This window comes from Acromyrmex echinatior, chromosome 3 (genome assembly GCF_024713525.1).
Source record: "Acromyrmex echinatior isolate Ae372 chromosome 3, ASM2471352v2, whole genome shotgun sequence".
Lineage (NCBI taxonomy): Eukaryota > Metazoa > Arthropoda > Insecta > Hymenoptera > Formicidae > Acromyrmex > Acromyrmex echinatior.
Genome location: NC_141854.1, coordinates 19,893,940 through 19,917,595, shown reverse-complemented (window position 1 = coordinate 19,917,595; position 23,656 = coordinate 19,893,940). Strand labels below are relative to the sequence as shown.

The following is a 23,656-nucleotide window of genomic DNA, read 5'->3' as shown; positions in this document are numbered from 1 at the left end:
TTGTCGGTCTCTCTGTGACGGCGGCAACTTTCTGTGAAAATTTCGGCGTAACTCAAAAGCTAAGTCAAACATGGGCGTGTTTCACGAGGTGTCTCAGTAAATCCGGTAAAGCCGCGAAGGCAAATTCCTGCGAGCGACCACGTCACACTTTGCTTTACGCATCGTGTACGTATATAGATATACATATATACATATATATATATATATGTATATATTATATACATATGTATCGCAAACTGGATGTGTCTACTTAGGCACTTCGCACGTCGAAGATTGAAGATCACTTTGTCGTGATAAAGCTATAAATGTCGAATAATAAGCTTCTCGCAGAAGCTATTCTCTTTGACAAATAATATCTCGAAGAACAATACTCATTTGGCAAAATAAATGTAGACAAATAAATGTATCATAGGTTTATTTTTTAGGATATCGCAAACTAATCATATATGTAAAAGATGATTAATTTTTTAACAGCATTGTTTATTTATCTTTTTTTATAATGTTTAAAGTAAATAAATTTCAGCTGAGCATATAAATTTGCAACATTCTTCTAAAAATTTTCAAAAGTGGATTTGTGAAAAAAAATGTTATTAGTTCTTTTCTAAAAAAGCTACAGATAAATTTAATATTCAGTGTAACTATTCGTCGTTCGTGACTTTTTTGATATTATCTGATTATTAAATTATATAATAGAATTGTATGATAGAATTTATTGAGAGGATTTTTGTTGCTTTAGTTGCGTAATGAATTATTTTATATATTTGCAGGTCAGAATTCATAGAGATCTTTTTGCATTACTTTTGTCGCGTGATAGATTATCATTTAAATCATTTTCATGTAGATCGGGAGTAACATAATTGCGCACACATAAGATTACAAGACGCCGTCGTGGAAGAGGTCAAATTTGCGTCCGGCATTATGGTGGTCGCCATAACCTTACGTCGCCCGTACATTTGCGGGCGTAGCATTATAACGTGTGCACGTTGCATACTTACGTGGCCAGCGGAAGGTGCGGCTTTAGTCCATGATTCTTCTTGGGTTCGTCCTATGCCCATTATGCGAGCGAACTCTTCGTGGTGCCTTTCTGGACCTTAAGATAAAGTCTCGCTCACAGCGACGTCCGTTTATCACCCGCAGGAGAATTTTACGCGAGTGATTTTCTGAATATTTTGTAAGTACGAACTTATCAAAAAATTTTACTATTTGAATTTTATTATATATATTTTTAGAATAACTTCATTATCGAAAACTAATGTGTATCACCACAGATTAACAGTTATAATTATTTGAAAGCTTAGCAGGAATATAGTATCACTCTTAATAAAGAATCTTAATTAAACTCTTAATTAAGAAAATTTTGACAAGATTAATGAAAATGGGATTACATAAACAAATTCGACTTATAAAATTAAAGAAAGCGAGAAGGAGGAAATGCTAATTTAATAAAATAAAAGTTATTTTATTGTAATATTTTAGATTTCTATTCCGTAACTTTTAATAACAAGAACGATATCGTTACTGTCATTAAAAGTTACAGAATAGGAGCTTTAATCTCTTATTTCATTTATTAAGATTTATGGAATTTATTAATTCATTTGCATTATTGGCGTGTGAATTACATTAATTTAAATAATAATTTTGTAATTTTACCTTTAAAATCTAAACATCTAGTTTCAATATCAAATGTTGAATATTGTATTATATTATTTAATATAAACGCTTCTTTAAATTAATACACGATCTTGAAAGCCGAATATAATTTTCTGACAAATTGACAATGATGCGTGAGACAAGATGAACATAAATTGCGAAAATATCCAAGTTAATCTTTCAAGTTATAGCGTTAATGGCTTTTCCTCGCGAAAACAAGTGCGCAGATGATAACGTGCAATAAAGTTAATAAATCCAGGATTGTAAGCTATAGTGAAGTATGATTGCCATTCGTAAATGTATAATATAGAATCGTAGATTTTGTAATTTAATTTAAATATTCAATTTAATTTAAATAGTCGATTTAATTGAAATATTTTTGCAAGTAAAAGTTGTAAATACATAAATCTTCTTTTAAAAAAAAATCTTTATTTGCTTGCATAATACGAATTCTTCCTGTATCTCTCATAAAATATAATAACTGTCATCGAAATGATTTTATTACAACATTGTAGTTATTAGATTAAATTTACATCTCTTTCAATAAAAAAAAGAAACGTTTTGATAGATTATTAAGAAAAGTTCTACAACGTCCTTGCTATCTTCTGCTCATTTAATTTTGTCAGTAAAAATTCGATAAGTATGAAATGTTGTCTGCCCATTGAAACGATTGTAAAGTTGTTGCCGCGTCTCAGAGTTCGTGCTTCTAATGCTATTTCAAAACGCAAAATTTGTACGTTTAGGAAATGATTGTGAAACGACCATTAAAAGATATGAAACATTGTCGTGTGTGCACACACACACACACACACACCTTTCCATTAGGCACATCCACGTATCTACGAGTCGCGACTTCACGCCGACGAAGAACGCGAGTAAAGCTTTGATGTGACCGCCATTACTGAGGGCACACTTATCATCGTATACATATACAGTTGACAACTTAGAATCCACGACAAATGCGTGTCGATGCTTTATAAACACTCTACGAACACTTTACGAACACTATATCTATCCTTCCTGATTTATATAAGAATATTCACTCATACAGATAATAATTTCTGGTATTTTTCTATTTGATTATGTATTCACTATTTGATTCGCATATTTTTATTTATGACAGGGTACATCAAGGCTAGTTGGACAACTTTTTATTCAAAAACAATTATAAATCTTTACACAATTATGACAGACTAATAAGAATTATTTTAAAATATTTTATTTTTATTGAGTTAAATAATTAAGTGCTTATAAATCCTTAATATTTCGTAAATAAGAAAAATTCGTGTTAAATATATTCGTGTTAAAGTGATTCAATGTATCATGTATGTTGTGTCATCCCAAAGGATAGTATTTAATAAAAATAGTGTTGATTATAGATATCATAGCTTAATAAAATTGAGTCACAAAAATAATTATTTATTATGAAAAAAATAGAATATTTAGATATGTTATTTTATTATATAATGTTTTTATTTCTTGTTTATAATAATTTGTTAACATTCTTTTCCTCTTTAAATATTTTAATTGATAAAAATTAAAATAAAACTAAAAACTTAACTTTTATAATAAAAATTAAACATAAAAAATATGTTTAATCGTTAATAAATATTTCAGTTTATGAACAGGGTTAATTGGGACACTTGAGTCTAATTCTAGCTCGCCCATTTTGGTGTCCGCTGAAATACAACTATAAAAAAAACATAAATAAAATAACATCTTAAACATTCAAATTAAAAAAAAATATGTAAAAAAACATTTGGTTTTTATTACATTTCGTAAACCAAAAAGAACACTCATCTAATAATTTTACTTTTCATGCAAAAACGAAAAAAAAATATACGTGATCATCCAAATGTAGACTTACTTATGTAAAGTAATATACTATATAATACATAATCTCCGTCTCCGTGCTGTCAAGCATCGACGTGTTTATACATATTTCAGTTACTAAGGTCCATTTCCATCAATGTATATAACATTAAATTTAATCTCGGTTTAACTTAAGCTATTTATCTTTTTCTAATTCTCAGAACAGTAAGTTAAACAGTAAAATAAATCGAGATTAAAGTTAATCTTACATTGGTGGAATCAGGCCTGAGGTCGATTTCGAACTATCGATTTTTAAACTTTAATTAACTTAATCAGTATTATTAACTTAATCACTATTTTATTAAAATAAGACGAATAAAAAAATTAAATTAATTAGAATTATGTTTGATGTGTGTATAAAAAAAAGATTAAAAACAACGTATCGTACCCAAAAACCAATTATTCACAAATTTCTTACATACAATTTAGCATTTTGAAATAAAACATGTTCCAATGAAATCACAATGGTAATAATTGTGTTATTGAAGACATAGCAACGCGTGTTATTGGAACATATTAAAATGTAACGATTTTAAAATGTTCAGTTGCGAGAAATTTGTAAGTGACTAGTTTTTAGGTCACAACAAACGAATTATATATTAATAATTTCATTTTGAACGATCCTGCCGTTCGAATTAAGCTCCGATTAAATTAATAGGAATTTATATTATAGTTGAAATCGCTCTAACATATTTGTATGTTTCAACTCCTATTGTTCAATTAGCCTCGCTCTATTCTTGTCTTTATCAAGGTCTATTCGTATTCGATAAATTTTTTATCGCATACTTTTCCTTTGTTTCACCGTGTAAGAATATATCAAGAAGAAATTATACTTTTCAAATAAAGATGATCAATCTATATAATTTTGAAATTTGAAAAAAAAGAGAAAAACAAAAATATTATATTAACAAAATTATATTTTTTTCATTTAAATTATAGAGCGATAGAGTTAATTGATCGCATATGTTTAGGAGACTTTCTTAATTCATTGATTGATCAATCGCATTATATTAAACAATATAACTTGTTCTGTAAAAGTTGTATTTGCGTATAATGCGATAAATCAATCGATGAATTAAAAAATTTGCCTTTTATTGTAAAAATAATTGAAAATCTGATATGATTCATACTTTTTTACTGCCGTTTACATAGGATGCGGAAGCGACGTCACTTTGTAAATTCCATCAGAGAAACGGATCGAAAAAAAGAGAAGTTTCATCGCTGTCATTTCCGCTCGTGTTCGCATATATTCTGACCTAAATAGCATTCCCCATTTTCCGGCTCGGTCCCATTCACGATTTTCCTTTCGGATTACGTTATCTCGGGATCGACGGTTGGTGGTTTCTCACACCGTTGTTTGGACTTACCTGCTAATTCGACAAGACCTGTCTCGATCGGTTCTCGTTATCTTTCACGCTGCGTGGCGTGCGGTGACGTCGTTTACAGTATCGTGCCCGTATCCTAATCTATCGGTCGGTGTTCCCCAACCCGAAACGAGAAGTGATGTTTCCCCTCTTCCTCCTCCGTCATGGACGTGACAATATTTGTCGCGACCGAGGTGAGAGCAATAGGTGCGGACGCGCGTTATTTGCCCTATTCCCTGTGAGATGCCGTCTATTTGCCGAGGCTTTGTTTCCACCAGTTTCCGTTTCCTGCGCCAACACGGCGGTTCTTCTGATCCATCCGGTCAACCGAATACGCACAACTGCTTTTGGATATCAAGATAAGCGACTTCTCGGTACACCTTCAACTCCTGATTACAGCCTGACATCTGATCTCTGCGTCTTCGTTTGTTCATATCGCTTCTGCGGTAAAACGCCAGAAAAACTGGAAGAACACCGGATTTTTGAGTTCTCACAAGAAAAATAAACTTTAGAATTTAATAAATATAATCTTAATAATATACGCGATTAGTGAAAAATATAATAATTGAGTAATTGTGACTGCGATTCAATAAATAAGAAATAGTGATTACAATTCTTACGAATAAAATTGATAATAATTTTTGAGACAGTAATCTTCAAATTATTTTCTTGCAACTATTGTGTGAAGTTATTATATAATATTAGTTATTGTAATCGAACTTCACGGTAAGTTCGTTCAATTTTTGAATTATATTATCACTCCCTCACCTCAAAAATTGTACAATTAAAAAAAACGTGACTTTTGAATTAGTACCATAAATAAATTAAATATCTACATTACCCTATCAATTATTAAAAATAAATTACTTAACTATAGTTTTTAAAAATCATTAAAATTGTTATAAAAAAAAAAGAATAGTTAAAAAGAAAGTTAAAATCGTCATAATTATAAAAAGAGATGATTTTTAAAAGTTGTGAAACAAAAATGACAAAAATAACATTTAATTATGTTACTAATATATTTTTTGTCAATAAAGCGTATTTATTGATAAAAGCGCATTTTCTGAATATAGTGCCTTTATATTTACATTTTATTACAATTTTGAATATTTTGTTTATAATTAATAATAATATCACTTATTATTAATAAAATATAATTTGAATTCATATCGCAATAAATAAATAATATTAAAAAATGTTGGGTTTGGATAGAAATATGGAGAGTCTCGATATTTTTCAAGTCAACTTCTAAATTTGTTGCAAGTCATTATAAGATTGAATAAAAATTTTAATGCAAAAAGGAATAGCTCAAGTAATTTCAAAATTGTTTTAATGTGCGAATTTCTTTTTGCATTAATTGTTTAAATTATCTTCTATTGAAAATATTTGCTCATTGTTATTTTCTCAAATTTCTTGATAATTTGAAGTTTATGTTGAATGTTGTAGGCTGTTATGTGATTGTATTATTTAATTAGATTTTGCTAGATAATAATTTTTCTAGATACGCGAAACAATTATTCGTTAATACGAGACTATGATCGTAGTTATCAATCTTTTTTCCTCGAATAATCAGGTTTTTTTACAAATTTCTCGGCTTTCTTCAGCACATGGAAAAATGGTATCCAACCCGAGAAAACTCCAGTTTTGAAAAGGAATTTCTGGCTTAATTTTTATGACCCTTTTTTTTGTAAAAAGCAGTAAAACATTATGGTCTTTCTTGCTTATTTGAACAGATTATGACCAAATATCTTCACCATTTTTTCTTTTGAAAATTTATCTTCGGCAGAATGTGACAATACTAGTCTAGAAATGACAATTATGATTTACTAACTTAGAGTGAGTAACATTAAAAGTTGCATCATAAAGCGTAAAATCTTTTTATTTTTAATTTAAAAATTAAATTATGTTATATACTTTTAAGATATACATATAATAAATATGTCGATAAACAAATAATATATCATTATGTATATATAATCAAATACAATTTAATTAAATTCGGCATTCACTATATTAAATATGCAGAAAATCTAGCCAAGAACTCGATATAATTAGCAACATTGAGTCAACTCTATCGACGTTTCAATACTATTCGCTGCATCATTATTTTACACCAAAAGCAGTTAAATACTTTTGACATCGACAATTTATACAGTAATCAATATGTATTCCTAGCATGCCGTCGTACACGTCAAAAATACATCTCAAACATCTCTTAATCTGTCGTTTAAATCGCCATCAAGGCAACGAAGACTACCCTCTATTTACTATTATCCAAGTTTCTATTGTCATTCCGCTGCCTTTCCATCTTTGGCGATGCGTTTTCGCAGGCTGAATCGGTGGCCACACGGCTCGACGGTAAAGTCGCCGCATGCCAAGCTCGTCGGCGTCGCCTTTGTTGCCAATCGCTCCCTCGTTTTCTTCCTCTTCATCGTCCTCTTCTTCCTCTCTTCATCGTCGTCAATCCTCTTTGCCGTTCCCGAGGAATTTTTCCACCACTCGATCATCCTGGTGACTCGTGAGGGAGGCGATCGTCCCGTCCGCATAGGATTGTCCAATGAAGCGATACCGCAAGATCTCGATGGGCGGCGCCCGGAATCCCGGCGATGGCTCTCCGGCCCGGCGACTTCGTGGTGGGGCCCCGTGGGGCCCGAGCCGGCCGCCTGGTGGGGGGATTGACATCGACTACTGTGCATTTCCCACGTGCCCTGGGAACCCCCGCGGCATCGTGTCAGCCCCCGCTCTTCGCTTTTGCACGCTCCTTCCACCTCCACCTTCTCCCACACTATCTGCTTCTCATCGTCAGCGGCAAGCGTCTCTCCTTCTGTCTGCCTGTCTGTCTCGCTTTCTCTCTCTCTCTCTCTCTCTCTCTCTCTCTCTCTCTCTCTCTCTCTCTCTCTCTCTCTTTCTCCGCTTCTGCTTATCTCTGCCTTTCTCCCTGTCTTTCTTCACCTAGTACGGTAGAAATCAAGAAATCGACGCACCCGTGGATTTTCTCCTAAGAATCGGTACATTGCTTCGTCTTTACGCGTAGGTGTCGGGATTGCGACGCGTGATCGCGCGCGCGCTTATATTGTTTATCCACGAAAATATCTATAGCTCTCTCTCCTCCATCCAAAGTCGACCGGCAACACATAATGATACTTCTACATATACAGATAGGCAGGTAAGATAGATGGAAGACGCGCGCCGAAGGGAGTCAGTGGCTCTAGCTTTTGGATACGAGCGCTACCTCCGTAACTTTTTACGGCCGGGGTTGGCTACCGCCCCCGCGGGGGGTATCCTTTTGGAAAAGGGCGAAGGCGGAAGGAAGCGGCCCAAGTATGCCGGAGCGGTATTCGAATACTTTAAAAGAAGGTAGGGGAGACACCTCAACGATTATGTACCAGAAGAGGTCTTAGCGTGGGTGAAGAGGGATGCTCTCGTCTCACGGTTATGAGGGCGGGCCCAGACACGGTGCGGTGGAAGGGATCAGAACCCGTAGAACGTGGAAGAGAGGGAGCAACTCCGCGAGGACAGTTGAAGGGAAGGGAAGGGAGGGCGGACGAGTACGCCAAGCGGGAGCTCAGGAAGCCGCGTCGACGAAGGATTTGTGAATAACCGCGCTGCTATTCGGCGACCGGGTGAGACAAGGACGCACGTAGACTCGGGACAAGGCGCGCTACCACTTCTTCCCTTCTTCGTCGGACTTCCTCTTCATCATCGTCTTCACCTCTTCCTCTACCAACACCCGCCGTCACCCTCTTCCCTCATTTTCCTTCTTCTGCTCCCGTTCCTCCTCCGCATCCTTCTCACCACCACCACCTCCTCCTCCACCTCCTCCTCCCTCGCCTCCCTGGCCGCCTCTTTTCTACCTCTACCACCGCAACGAGGTCGAGGAAGGAACATCCTGGACGTGTACGTTCCCCGTGGAATTGAAGGGAGGCTACCTTCACACGATAACTGGTGGGTATCGGTGAGTTGGTTCGGTAGGGAGGTGTCTCCCGGTCCTCCAACCAGAAGAAGCCAAACGACGACGACGACGAAGAGACCTTTGGCGGTTACACACGGCGTCCTACCGTCTTCTGGTGTGCCTACCTATTCGGGCTACCAGCGAACCGAGCGACCAAACGAAGCTTCAGTCGACGCCGCGCACCCAAACGGTCCAGACCTGTCAGCCCGGAAGACACACGCGCAGCAACTCAACACTTTCACGAGCTACCGACCTACTAAGTAATACGGAGATCCCGACTGTTGGCAGCGTGACATTATACGCGCACTACAGTTCGTTTTTTTTTTACTACTCACCGCATTTCGCGAGTTTCGTTCTTTCGTTCATCGAAAGTTTGCGCTTCTATTCAAGTTCGAAAATTATCCTTTGCGGAAGAAAACTATTGGACGTTGCTCGAGGACGAATCCTTATTTGCATTCTTTCTGTCTCTATCGGTAAGTCAATTCATATCATCTCTTTATCTAGCATGTAATTTTAATAATATATTATAATACATAAATATAATTATATTTAAGATTAAAGTTATAATTGTTTATTATACACATTTAATATAATAACTAATTAATTATTAATTCAATAATATTTGAAATAACATTAACTGAAAAGATTAGTTACATTTATAAATCGAATATTTTCTACAAAATCGTATCTTTCTTTCTTTTTTTCTTCTTTCTCATTGTATCTCGGGTTATTAGAATATATTAAAATAGGTACCACATTTTAAACATATATAGAACATTATTAAAGTTTCGTTTATGGGATGCAGTACCACGTATTGATATGATTTTGAATATAATTCTTGAATATAATTTTCTCTCTCTCTCTCGCTCTCTCACTTCAATTTGTTTCTATTACAATTAATATTTATTTAAAAATTTTTTTAACTTATGTGAGACAATAAAATAAAAAAAATCGGCTCTTACGTTTTATCAGGAATGAATTCTATTATTAAGCTACTTTTATATCTTGCAATCTTTGCTTCATTTCACGATGAAAATCATCGCCAAATATCACTTAAATTCTGTAGGCAAAATTCTGAAAGCAAGAATATACAATATTCAATCTTCGAATCTTTGCATTTTCTATTGTCTGCCTCCACGTGTTAAGAATTAAATGAACGGGAATAGGGGTGTGGTCTATATTCGCTCATGTATATCAAGTCCTTGCTTCTGAATCAGTAGCAGACTGTAGGGCGGTGCACAGTAGCTACTGCATTTTGATTGGTCCTCAATCTTGCGGGTTGTGTCCACGGCGATTTTACGATGGTCTCCTTCAAATCTTATAAAGGTTCACCATTTTTTTTCTAGTAATTCGTGTTTCCAGTTAATAATTACAATATTTCTATAGACATACATCTTCCAAACATATAATTTTAAATTTTATATTATAGACGACTTTCTAAAATTCAGTTTACTTTTAATTTCTCGCGATAATATTCAACGATATTACGGGTAATTTATATGATATTTGTAACATAGAGATGATAAATAAAATTTGAACTAAAAAATAAATAAAAACTTTTTATTTTGAAAACCTGCTTATCTAGCTACTGATTCTTATTACGTTGATTAATATCTGATTACTATAAAGCAATTATCTTAATTATTCTCATATTTCCTACGATCCTATTGAAAATTTATTTTAATCATTTTTCTTCTCTTATTTGCGTAAACGCAAGTCGAGCTGCAACATGCGCCCGTTCAAGTTATGAAGATAGAGATTTAACAAGCTTCTTACCTACCAGTCACCTATACGGATCAAAACGGATCCATCACGAAGCTACCATTTTTCTTTAGCGCCGCGCGTGGCGCGAGTCCGCGCGATAGGTAATATCTCTCGTGAGAAACGCCCTTGCGTGATCGGCCGCGTACCCCGTTGGTATCGCGATTCGACGTCTAGACGGCGGAGGGAGGGTGTGGTCCCACTTGGTGGACTTCTCCGGCTGTTCAGTAGCGACTGGCCGAAAACCGGTAGTCGGCGGTAGGGCGGTGCACAGTAGCGACTCTTCTTTGGTTGGCTACTGGCCTTCTCGCTGTGGCGAGCGAACGAACGAGGGCTACCGCTCCTTCCTTTATTCCTCCATACACGCGAGAACGAGTGCACGCACATCGAGCCGGAGCTCACTTGGTTGGCCGTTCTCCGTTCTTCTTCGATTGGCTGCCGGCTCTTTGTACCACGCACTCCGCCCTTCGTATCACGCGATAGAACGCGAAGGTACTCGCGATTGCCCTTTTTCCAAAGTCTCCATAATTTTGAATAAAGCGAAACGTCATACTGTCGATACATCTCTTTTAGATTGCCCTCGTTAGGAATAACTCTTAAATGCAACAACCTTTGGTTATTTTTCTCATAAACTATTATAATTAGTACGAAATGAAATTTATCTTGACTAGATAGTTAATGTATTCAATGCTCTATCAATTTTCAATATCCAGAGATACTATAGAGCACGTATTATACGATTCAGAATGGATTCCGATCGGAATAATTCCATAATACGTACAGCACAGAAGCTTGTAGCAAATTACTGTTGTATGAATATATGAATGTATTGTATATTGTTATACGTATTATTGATGATTATATTTGTAATATTAAATCCATTTTTATACATTTGTTTTTCTCAATTTTGCTCTTTGTTATAAAAAACCGACGCTTATTTGTATTAATTACATCAGAATACAATGACTTTTCTATGCGCGAATTGAATTAATAATCATGAATAGCACGATCATCTTTATACGCTATAAAAGTTACATTACACGATATCTATTTTAATTGCTTATTTAATCGTGCGCAGTTCTATTCCCGTCAAGAGGAAGCCTCACTTGATTATTCCGCGCATTCCTTCTTCTAGCGTGGTTTACAACAAAATTTACTTTCGCGTAGCTCTCGGACATATTATAATGTTTCGCCTATTCGCAAATCTTCGTCTAATATGGTGCATTCATAAACGCGAGCGTCTACATATATCGCATTATCATACATTATCATACATTATCATACATTAAATGAAAGCATTTGATCACGCGAACTCGGTAGGCAAACATGGTAGCTGGCACGATGTTCACTTTTCAGTGATACATCGTTAACTCGTGCTCGTATTTGTTGCTTCGCAAAATTCTTACGTCTTGTTACACTTGCAATTTTATATATTTCATTTTACAGACGTTCCTTTACCCCGCAGAATATCATTGAAACGAAAAATAACTCGGTAGCTTAAGTCTGTTATTCTTTTCTGCATTTTTATCGTCCAGTCGAATTCAGCAGAGCTTAGCGGTTATCAGAGAACACGATCATATATTATCGACTTAAGATTATATTTGCACGTCCTCATCGGCATCGTCTGTAATATAAAACCTGAGCGTTTACACGGCTAATGTCGTTTTCCTCGGCACCCAACTCATTAACGCACAACTCATTAACTTTGCTTCACGCAAAGTGAGAACCTGTTCCTACCACATGTACCCGTCTCGGGTAATACAAGCGTACTGTGACCTCGTAACTCTTCGACAAGATTGCCATGTAGTAGCTGGTGTTACCGTTCGTTTCTGCGGATATACATCAATACCCTGTGACAGGAGTAGCTTTGTGTCAGTTTGTTATTCGAAAGTAAAATGATTAAATTTCAGAAAGAATAAGACGTTAGAAAGTCTGAATTCTCTGAAGATTTCACGTGGTTTCTATTGTAACAAACTGCATAAATAAATGATTTTTGCCATACCTACAAAATTACAAAAGATATTGTGGTTTCCTGTCTGTCTCTTTATGGATTTATAAGGTCGTTAAAGAAACTCTTGGAGACAAGGGAGAGTTTAGTTTACACAAAATCGTAAATCCATATATATCCAATATTTGCACGTAAACTTCTAACGGAGGTGACGAAGGTGTCCCGTTTGAAGACAGCTATAGCATTGTTTCTGCGTGTTTTCCTACATTTTGTCTTTACGTGACCCAGCTATCATTGGATGGATATGAGATCTGGATCAGCGTCGGACGTCAACGACGACGAGACCAGACAGAAGCGTGATATTTTACCAGGGGACAGAACGGATCTTTTTTGTTTTTTTTACGAAATGTGGAGTCGCGCGTAATGCGCAGTTCCGATTAGGCTCCACCGCCTGTTAGCCACGCTAACCAACCGGGCTACGCCCAGGTACCGCTTATTACTCATTCGGACACGCCACTTTATTCGAGCGTGCGCCGTGCGCTTAATGCGAGTCGGTAGCGACTGGCCGACACTCCTGTACAATGGCTGCACCGCGCGATTGGATCCCGCGGGCTATTTTTTAACATGCCGATTCCAATTCGAGAACCGTGCCATTAGACCGTGGCAATACGATTTCGATCCCTCATTCATATCCGGCTGAGTACGAGGGAGTCCCGAAAGTAATACTTACACGAGGTATAATTTGGCATGTTGTACGTACCTTGAAAAAAAACTAAATTTTAATAAATCATTCGTTTGAATAGTGCCGAGTAAATATTTATTTAATAAATATAAAGATATATTTATTTAGTACAAGAATCATTAAATTTCTTTAACTATTATTTCTTTTATTTAATAAATGTTTATTTGTTGTACATAAATATTTAGATGGTACCATTTAAATAAATATTTTTTAAAGTTTAGTTTTTTTTTTTCAGTATACAGTTCATATTTCTTTCTATGTTTATTATGAAGGGAATGTCTTCTCTGGATATACTCTGGATAGAAATATTAAGTAATAAAATAAATATTAATTTAACACGTGAAAATGGAAATGACTTCAGTGGAATTCGATTACATCAGATTTCTTAAATTATTTTCAAAGTTTAAGAGACATCTCAAGGCGATCATGTCGAAGATTATTTACAAACGGTACTACAAGTATGTAAGAAATCGAAAGATAAATTTCGGATATTTTTAGCACGATGATTTTTAATTGTAATTATTATAATTATCATGCGAGATAGAAAAATGTATATAACATAAAGATAATATGAGAAAGAATACATATATACGAGCAATATATTTTGAACGAATTATTGTATTTTTTTTATCAATGATTATCATATAGTTATCATATAAACAATATTTTACTTAAATTTTATTGAAGAACTTAACTTATATTAATCATGTAAAAATTAATAGGTGACTCATTGCTTCTATGCTTTTTTTTAAAACAACGTCGTGAGCTCGGGAAATATTTTCATGATTTGCATAGCGTCGGATAGTTAGTGTAAAGATTACGGATCGTATTTGCGATGTGCATTTAGCTCTAATAGTGGTTCTTCCTCCTCGATTACCATGAATGTATACAGCATCTCATATGAATGAAACTTAAAACTGGACAGTCGCGTGTTTGAAATTAAATATGCCCGGAGGACGTGTCGGAGCTAATGATTTAAACTTGCGAATGGAGTAGACGCACCCAATTAGGAAACTAGTCATTAATTTTTTTCGGAAGCACACAGCTTTTTATGGGCATTCACATCATGTTTTTCTTTTGCTGACTAAGAAACTTAACATATAAATATTTGAGATAGTCGACAAGTTTAGAACGGTATATTATTTTTAACGGTATATTATTTTAGATTTTGTGAAAAAATTTTATTCATCATTTACCATTCATTCCTAATTCTATTTAGGAATATTAAGTATCGTATATAAGTTTCTTACAATTTCGTGCAGATGTAACTTGATAAGGTTTTTATAGAGTTCTAAATAAAATTATATAGAAGATGTTTATATGAAAATTTTACGAATTCTCAATTTTATTTAATAAAGCATCGATATAATAACTTTTTTCATTTATGTTTCTTACAGATACATAAATAATATCTATTAATAATATTATAAATTATAATATTTAAGACAATACAATCGTATCGCTGATTTGCAAGAGTAAATTACAAAAAAGTAAAATTACAAAATAAAAGCTGCTTGTGACATTTCTGCAAAAAATATTAGACATTCTCTTATCTTATTTATATATAAAAATGTTATATATATTACAATAACATATTATTTTTTACATCTCTAGAATTATCAAATTATTTAAAATGAGTGACATCTCACAATAGATTTTCCTCGCAGAGTCAGTTGTAGTTAGCTTGTGCTTCAGAGTTACCTTTTGTATTACATAGGTAAAGTACTTGTCTATGTCATTTTAAAAGCAAATTCCCAATAAAATATCGCGATAATAATTCGATCGGAGAGAATTTCTATTCCGTAAGGCGCATCGGCATGCGCGTGTCTCTCCACCTACGCATCTTCGTAAGGAATGCAAAATACTTTAGAAGTAGCTTTAACGTTACTAACCCGTTGCTCGTAGGCAACGGCGCTTCGCGTAAATATCTCAGATATACAGGCGTTCCTCGCGAATACTCCGCTCTCGCGACTCCGGGTGATTCTCTCGAGCGTGCGAGTCAGATCGGAGGAGAATCATCGATTCTGTGCTCTTTGCAGGCAGCGATACGAGGATTCTCTCGCGACGTGGTACAAGCAGTGATCTCACTCCCAGGAGTCAGCCGTGCCCGAGACTAGCTTTGCGCGGGAGGAGAAGAGCGAAGTCGAAGAACGACAGTCAAGAAGGACAGATAAAAAGAGAAGGAGGGAGCATACGAAAGTCTGCGAACGAGTCTGCGAGGCAGAGAAAGATAAAGAGAAAGAGAGAAAAAGAGAGAGAGAGAGAAGAGAGAGAGAGAGAGAGAGAGAGGGTGACGGAGAGGTACTAAGAAAGGAGACAGAGGAAGATAGAAGACGTGGTGGGAGTGACTCCGGGCGTTAGCAAGAGAGCGAGAGAGGCGGGTAGAGGGAAAGGAGAGATAGAGACTCGACCAAGAGAAGGAGCGGTGGGAATTTATAAGGATGTTCGCGATAATGCCGATGGAGACAGAGGGGCACGGCAGGGAGTTCGGCCGGCGGCAGAAGATGCGCGCCAAGTGCACGGTAGAGTTCGTCTGCAAGTACTGCCAGCGGCGCTTCACGAAGCCCTACAACCTCATGATCCACGAGCGCAGCCATAAGGACGACGTGACCTTCACCTGCGAGGTCTGCGGAAAGACCTTCAAGCGGCAGGACAACCTCAAGCAGCACAGGTACACTGTCACATTTCGTTTTCACCATTTTTTTTCCACTACGTTTTATTCGACGATTTTTGTTACGTTTAATTTTTTTTTTTTGTTACGTTTTATTTTGCCCTTCGAGGACTTCTATTTTTGCGCGCTCGCACGGGACACGTACGTGATCTGATCCATGATCAATCGCCGCGATCTCTTAAGTACTCTTTAGGGGGTCCCTTACAAGGGTCCTGTACGAGTATGGCGTCGCGTATATGAAAGAAAAGCCCGTGACACACACCGTAACGTAGTAGAATATTGCCAATGTTCCTGTGAAATATCGCGGCAACCGATCGTGAATCAGATGTCAGTGCGTGACTCTCACTTGTAAGAACCTGCACTCGAAAAGCAATAGAGAAGCTATCGGGAGACGTTTTGCTACGCGTTCTCGTTGTTTGCCACACGACAAAATGGGATGATGGAAAATGATTAGTTCTCAATCAGCAATCAGCTCGAGAAGTCGAGCTAGATTGAAATTAATTGCTGTTAGATTGCGTCATTAAGTATCGTAGACATCTTTTTGTTGTGATTATTTATTTTTTTACATAGCATAGATAATAAGGACGAAAATTGTGATTCTATTGTATGTATTATAATTAATAATCATTTTGATGTCAAATAGTGAAAAAAGGTGAGAAGTTTCAATGATATCCATTATGTGTTAGATCATTTTTATTATTTGCCTTCATATAATAATTGTAAAAATTAAAGCTACTTAGTTGCGCGTAGATCTTTCAGTTAAGATGAGATTAGCACCTGGGAAACCGGTCAGGTCACCGATTTGACCTTTCGCAAAGTAAAAAAACAAACGATAGCAAAAAAAAGCTAATACTTTATGATTTGCTTCGAGAACTAATCTGGTCCACGATTTAATAACTTCTGGATATATATCTCGTCGCTCGCAAAATTACGAGACGCAAAGCACGAATTATTGATTAACTTTTACATAATGAAACAAAGATACCGCACGAAAATGAGTGGAATATTAACCCTTAGTAGATACGTTTGGTTTGAATACTTTTAATACACGTTCAATCATTCGTGTCTTGACTTAATTTTCATCATTTTTACAAGTGTATATATATAAATTATTAAGCAATTTTGACATATATTTTGACATATATCTTTAGAAAGTATTTGTGCAGTTATATATTCATAACAAATTATAGATAAATTGTTGTAAATGTAGTTAACAGAATCAGAAAAATACACCGTTCCATATAAAAATATAAAACTCTGAAACAAAAATGTTTAAAGGAAAAGTATGATTCAATATTTTAAAATTGATATTCCAAACTATAAGAAAAAAAATAATTCAAGTATCGATTGTTCAAAAAGTTTAGTTATTGAGTAACCTGAAAATGATGTTTTTTTATGAATGACTATAAATTGAAGATATATTGCATTTATATTTTAAAACAATGGATTTTATTATTGCTATTGTGTTAAAAAAATTTATAATTTATTAGAAAAATATTCTTTCTAGACAACATAATATATAATATTACTAACAACATTTAGAACAAAGGTATCAAAAATCGCGTTTATTAAAGGCTAATATGTTATTTTAGGGTTAATTTTCTTTTTTAATAATTCGCGAAATATTCGCGTAATATAACGGAGAATTAGTTGAAGTTTTAAAGAAAAAAAAAATTTTTTTAGTTACAGAAAATGTACACTCTGTACACACCTTAGGTCATTTGTGACCCAGAAATGAACTTTGGAGTTATGCCAGTTAAAGGACACGAATCGAGGCCGGTAACGCACAAAACTTGTTCTCTAGATGCCAAATTTTTTTTAAGCAATAGAAAAAAGACCGGTATTTGACCAGGTGCTCTTAGTATTTCAAAAAAAGAAACGAGCAGGACACGAATGACCCAGATATGTCTACTAAGGATTAATATTATACGTAAAAACGTCTCACGATGGTCCTTTAATTATTATAACATTGATTAACAATGCTGGCGCAAACCGTTCCATGCGTAAAAGATTTGTCGTTTAAAAAAAAATGGATATTGTAATAAATATAAAATGTATAGTATAAAGAAAAACATGCAAATACCAACCACTTGGCCGCACCCGAATTAATTTACAATTTTATAAATTATATCTTTGTGTGATCCGAGTTATCTTATTTGTGAATCAAAAGACATTTTATTTTTGCTATGTATATAAGGATATCAATGCAATGTCAACGCAATGTCAACGAGCGAAGAAGAAGATATATTAGTTTAAAGGTATGGCGGATCACGAGAAAAAGATGCGATTGAGAAAGGTTTATATGAGTCATTTTTATGCATACAAAATTAGTTTAAGTCCGTCAAAGAAAGGACGACATCATGTTACAGCAGAGAAGGATTGCGTCATTTTGAAAGTGACACGATAATAAATTACAATTAATTACATTTATAAATATGAGTTAATTTAATATTAAATCATAAATTCCACAATTAAATCTTAAATTCTAATTAAGATATTACATCAATATGCAACAGATTCCAATATAAATGCAATTATTCTTATGCAATTTTTATCGGTTTTTCCCAATTTCGGTCAAAGTGTGTTCTTTAAGTTAACAGGAAAGTTAATCGACGCTAACTATCGCTAACTATCGCTTAAGCGGTCACGGTGCTGATCTCGAGAAGGTCAAAACCATTGGTTCGGCCGATGGAGACCGCTACCGCGTTGACCTTTCGCATCAATAGCCTTGCAATGTTGCAACGTGTCGCCTTCACCCGCCTCACGGCGAATAGAAATGCGAATTGGGAGAGAGAAGAGATCCGCGAAGATCCGCGAACTTTGCACTCCTTCTCTTGCCTACGGGCGCGAGTCGACGAGTCGGCTCGGCGTGTCGGTCCAGCGAGTTGCGCGCGAACAAGCGGACCCATAGAATCGGCCTGACCCATAAATCAGTCTGAAATAATGCTGCCCCCGCATGGAACGTGTGCGCGAGCGCGTTTGAACGAGCGAGCGAGCGATAAAATAAATCTTCAATACTGGTGGATACTAATGGATACCTTGTATGTAACGGCGGTGGTCTTGTTTTCTGTTCTGTTGTAGATGTGGGTGGCGGTGAACGGGAGCTCTGAACCTCCTGCACCTTGACACATGCACAATACACACACACACACACACACACACAAACACATACACAAACACACACACAAACATGCATACAAAATGGACACACCATTAATAATACAAACTGTAACAATAACACTAGACAACAGAGTATGACAATAATTGCAACATCACAAACTACAACCATGCACTTTTTTATTTGATTATCCGCACTCTTTCCCGGTCGTGGTGAAAACACGATCAACTATGTCACTACCGCCACCACAGAAAAAAAAACCCCAGCATGCGTATGCTACTTTTTCTTCTTCTCTTCCATCTTCATCTCTTCCTCTACTTCTTCTCTGTCTGCCTCTTTCGCTATTTCGTCTTTTCACTGTGTCTGCGACTTTTACTACCCTCACTGCGACTTCATCGTCGGCTATTTCTTGTACTAACACGGCACGCATGGGTCCCACGCTTTAAGAGGCGGCAGAAATGATTAATAGATAGAAAAGGAAATTTAAAGGATGTGAATGGGAAGGAAGCGAAGGGTTTTCCCTGGAAATATACTTTCCTCATCTTCCGATTTCAACCATCTTTGTTCCAGGAGCATACACTCTGTTCCCTACAAGGGCTCCAACGGCTACTCAAATGGCTATTCGAATGGCTACTCTAGGTATTAGAAGCCATCCGGCCAACTACTATCCTAAACTCCCGTAGATATGCGTTTTTCTTTCTCTATTGAATGCTCTAGCTACCGATCAGTTCTTCCTGATGTCCCTCCTCTATTAGAGCAATCCTTCGCGTCGATCCGACGACATGCCAAACTTGCAAGTAATGTCATGTTCGCATATGGCAAGGGAATCGCGATACTTCGTCGATTTTGGTCATCACCCTCGCCTATCACCCTCGCATCTAGTTCGTCCTGCTTCTTTGAATTTTTTCGCTTCTGCTCACCCTCCTGTATTCCGAGCCTACACCCAGACGTCAGCCACATCAGAGGAATCTTCGATTCAACCTGACACGAAGCACCGTTGCAGAATCGAGAACGATGGAAGCTATTTGGGATACAGCGATTCGACAGACAATTATAATTTCATTGAATTTCCTTTGTAATTCGACTCATTCGAACGAATAATAATATTCTTGCTAGATGTGCCAAGCGATTGACGATGTTTGAAATGTTTATGGAATTCGCTGTTTAAGATATTATTGGATACATGATATCAAATATGCAATTCGAGAACCCGCACCTCTAATGAATACAATAGTCTATATATATTAAGATACACGAATATGAAAGAAGATAGACTATGGAATATAACAAAATTATTTATTTCAGTTTAGAAAAATTATCTAAAATCTTTTTTCTCGACGTGCTCTGCTTTAAATATTTATTATCTTCAATTAGACACGTTTTAATTATCTCGATAAGAATTTTTCCACGAGCGTTTCACGAGCGTTATACAATAAAATTGCTGACAGAACAGAGTTAAGGCTTCTTATTATGCGCAACATCGATGTTTCGATTGATGGACAGATGATGAAGCTTCAAGAATAAGAAGAAGAGAAAACGATGTTTGCATATTAAATCGGTCATGCAGTTATGAAGAACCGAATCGGCAATTCATCCAGGAATCAAAACGAGCGATCTACATTCTTCCGCATTTTCACAACGCTGGATTCCACTCAGGGCTCCTCGGGCTAACGTCCTAAATTGGACTACGTAATAACCCACTAGCTCTACAAGAGCGCTGGTCGGAGGATACACTGTTCGCTTCTTCGCGTGCTACCGTGGACCACGCCCAGGCCCGAAGCGACGTCTTCCTGACCTACCACCTGGCAATCAAACCGCGGAGCTACTCGGCTTCCCCTTCAGAAAATCCATATAATTTCGCGATGGCGATACGACAGGTCACATCGCCAGGATCGCTGACACAAAATCATATCTTACGAACGTGTACGATTGTTACATATGAAGACACGATCGAACAATCTTGGGACCACGTGGGGCTATAAGGTGGGTTCGCGGTGATATCGTTGACGCAAATACCAGTCAGCTGAGATCGGTTTCCAGCGGATGAACTCTTGGCAAGATGTCTCTTCGATTCCGGCTGAGACGCGACTCATTGAAGTAGAAGAGGATCAACCGTTATTATTTCTGAGCATCGATCGTATCTTTTCTTTTCTTCCTTTTTTCTGTATCATTTAATTTTTTTTTTTTTTCTTTTATTCATATTCGTACGGATTGCGTGATAGGTAGATATGTCACTGAGAAAAATGTCTGACTAAATTAATTGGAATTTTGGTTGAAAATGGAGTCAGAATTTTCTGGTTAAATCTATTAAAATTCTATTTGAGGTAATCGGAATTCAGAATCTTGTGATTTGTTCATTTTCCTCAGTGTAGTATATTTTTCGAAACGTGGATGGAAGGGGGACATTGTACGTAATGTAGCAATTGGCACGATAATGCTCGAAGTAGGCAAATATGAAGCATTACGATATAAATGGTAATGCTGATTTCCACTTGATTCTCAAGATGCTAAATACGAGAACCAAATGGGAAATCACGTGTGGCGAGCATAAATATAACCGTTTGAAATCGGTCAACTCAGATGCAAACTGCAGGAACTTTCAGTTCTCGTAGAGCCGGTAGGAATATACACATGTAATCAAAGAAGTTTTCAAGATATGAAGTTAATTAAGATAATAATTTGATTTACGGTTTACATTTTTGATTATAATTAATGTTTTAAATTTTAAGTACATTTTTCAGTGATGTAAATCACAAATTGTATAAAACCATCACATAAATTTTTATGTATTTCTAAGGAAAGTAAAAAAATTAAATTCCTTGCATATACTTCTATCTTATATGCTATATTCCTACTTTCTCTTCTAATATCTATGTTATACTTGATGCTATTGATATATCTAGAGACATATTGTGCGCAAAGAGATGTCACCTAAATTATCATAATCAGAATAAGTTCTTACTTTTCCCATTCTAATCACCCTACGACTCGAGTATCACTCGAGTCCATCGTGATAATTGTAAAGAATGTATTTTTTTGTATTAAATTTAATATATTTTGTGGCATGCTTTTCAAACTATGTACATTAAAAAGAGAGAAAGCGTTTGAATTTGTACGTTAATGAGAGTTAAGGATTTTGCGTGACTGATTCTAATGCATCCTTGCAACGACGTTAAATATCTTTTTGCTTTGATTCGAAAATAAAATCATACAAATATTTTTAAATGGATTATGGAATGGTGTTAGTATAATATGCATATTTTTGCTACGGCATCTCGAGAATATCGAGAGCTGCCATTTAGCATAATTCGCACAAATTAATATTAGAAAAATCATATTAAAAAAAAAAACCACGATGGCTTTGGGAGCAAATAGGACTTTTTTCTAACTTTTGATTTTTTTTTTTTAGTGGAATGAAACCACAGTCGTACTTTGTACATAGCTTAAATACGTATCAATGCGCGTTTAATATTATTATATTAATTATTATTATTGATTATTATTATTAATTATTATTTTATGGATGTTATTGAAATAGCGCTTAGTCATTCTGTATTGTAGCCGCCGATAGGCCTCACGAGTGTAGAGCTGCATTTCGTTGTATGGTATCATAGGAGTGATAATAATGTTATTTTATTATTATTAAAATTATTATTATATTATATTATTATCATGATGTATCAATATTCATGCATGTATCGCTAGCTTTACACCACCGAGGCACACGGTCAGCCCGGTAGGAAGGTACATATTCTTTGTCTCTCCAAGAGAGATGAGATAACATGCGCGTGATGATTCCATGTATGCTTTCCGCAAATCGTATTGTATTAGTGTGTGTGGGAAAGTTCCACTCCAACGAACCACAAATAAATTCGCCAAGTTGTAAAATGCTACTTCGCCCTTCTTTTTTTTTATAAATCCCCTTTAGCGTATTAAACAATTGAACTATTAAAAAATCTGAGTGTTTCATGATATTAAAAATCTTTTCACTTTTGAATTTTTTTTTATCACGGAATGATTAGAGAAGCTTTTCTGGTACTTAAACTATTTTCGAATTTTGCAGCATAAAACAGTAAGTACAGTAAGTAAATTAATTAATTATAATGGATTATTTCTGATTTTATTTCATTGCAGTATTTTTTGCGTAATACATATAGAGTAATGCAATGAAAATCGTAATATAAGACAACCATTTTACAAATCGCGACTGACTTACAATTAATCTGCATCTAGTTGAGGCGAGTTGTGAGATGACTCAATCGTAGAAATTATCGGGGTAATTCATTCCTGAGGATCATTCGGATTCGTCGTCACGCAAATCATAGCCAGTTAAGCGACGGCCAGCAGCTAGGCGAAAGAGAAGAGTAGCAGTACCTGATCAAGACAGATCTCCCGCAGGCGTGAAATAGCAAGCCGCATGAAACCATCCTTCTTGTCACAATAAGTCAACCGATGATTAGTGATATGTTGTGTTCTAGTTGTTACGCGATAAATATTTTATTTAAAAAGATTTAAAATATATGGATATATATATATATATATATATATACTTCAATAAATTAAAGAACTTTATTTTTT

General features: G+C 35.6%; 1 protein-coding gene across 2 annotated transcripts; it reads left to right on the top strand.

Moving 5' to 3' along the window:
• Nucleotides 1-8,842: 8,842 nt before the first annotated feature.
• On the top strand, nt 8,843-22,971 carry drm (odd-skipped family member drumstick). 2 transcript variants are annotated; one of them, XM_011056412.2, is made up of 3 exons: nt 8,843-9,311; nt 15,329-15,960; nt 19,649-22,971. In XM_011056412.2, exons 2-3 carry the CDS (start codon nt 15,731-15,733, stop codon nt 19,722-19,724), a joined length of 306 nt encoding a protein of 101 aa, XP_011054714.1. In that variant the 5' UTR covers nt 8,843-9,311; nt 15,329-15,730; the 3' UTR covers nt 19,725-22,971. The 2 variants fall into 2 exon arrangements, with proteins under 2 accessions (XP_011054714.1, XP_011054715.1); XM_011056413.2 differs by having other exon boundaries at nt 8,865-9,311; nt 19,042-22,971.
• Nucleotides 22,972-23,656: the final 685 nt, after the last annotated feature.

What these genes read in the sequence shown, in the direction of transcription:
- drm (XM_011056412.2), top strand. Translation starts at nt 15,731, where the DNA reads ATGTTCGCGATAATGCCGATGGAGACAGAGGGGCACGGCAGGGAGTTC. An exon ending in GACAACCTCAAGCAGCACAG is followed by an intron (nt 15,961 to 19,648) that starts GTACACTGTCAC and finishes TCTTTGTTCCAG; the next exon opens with GAGCATACACTCTGTTCCCT.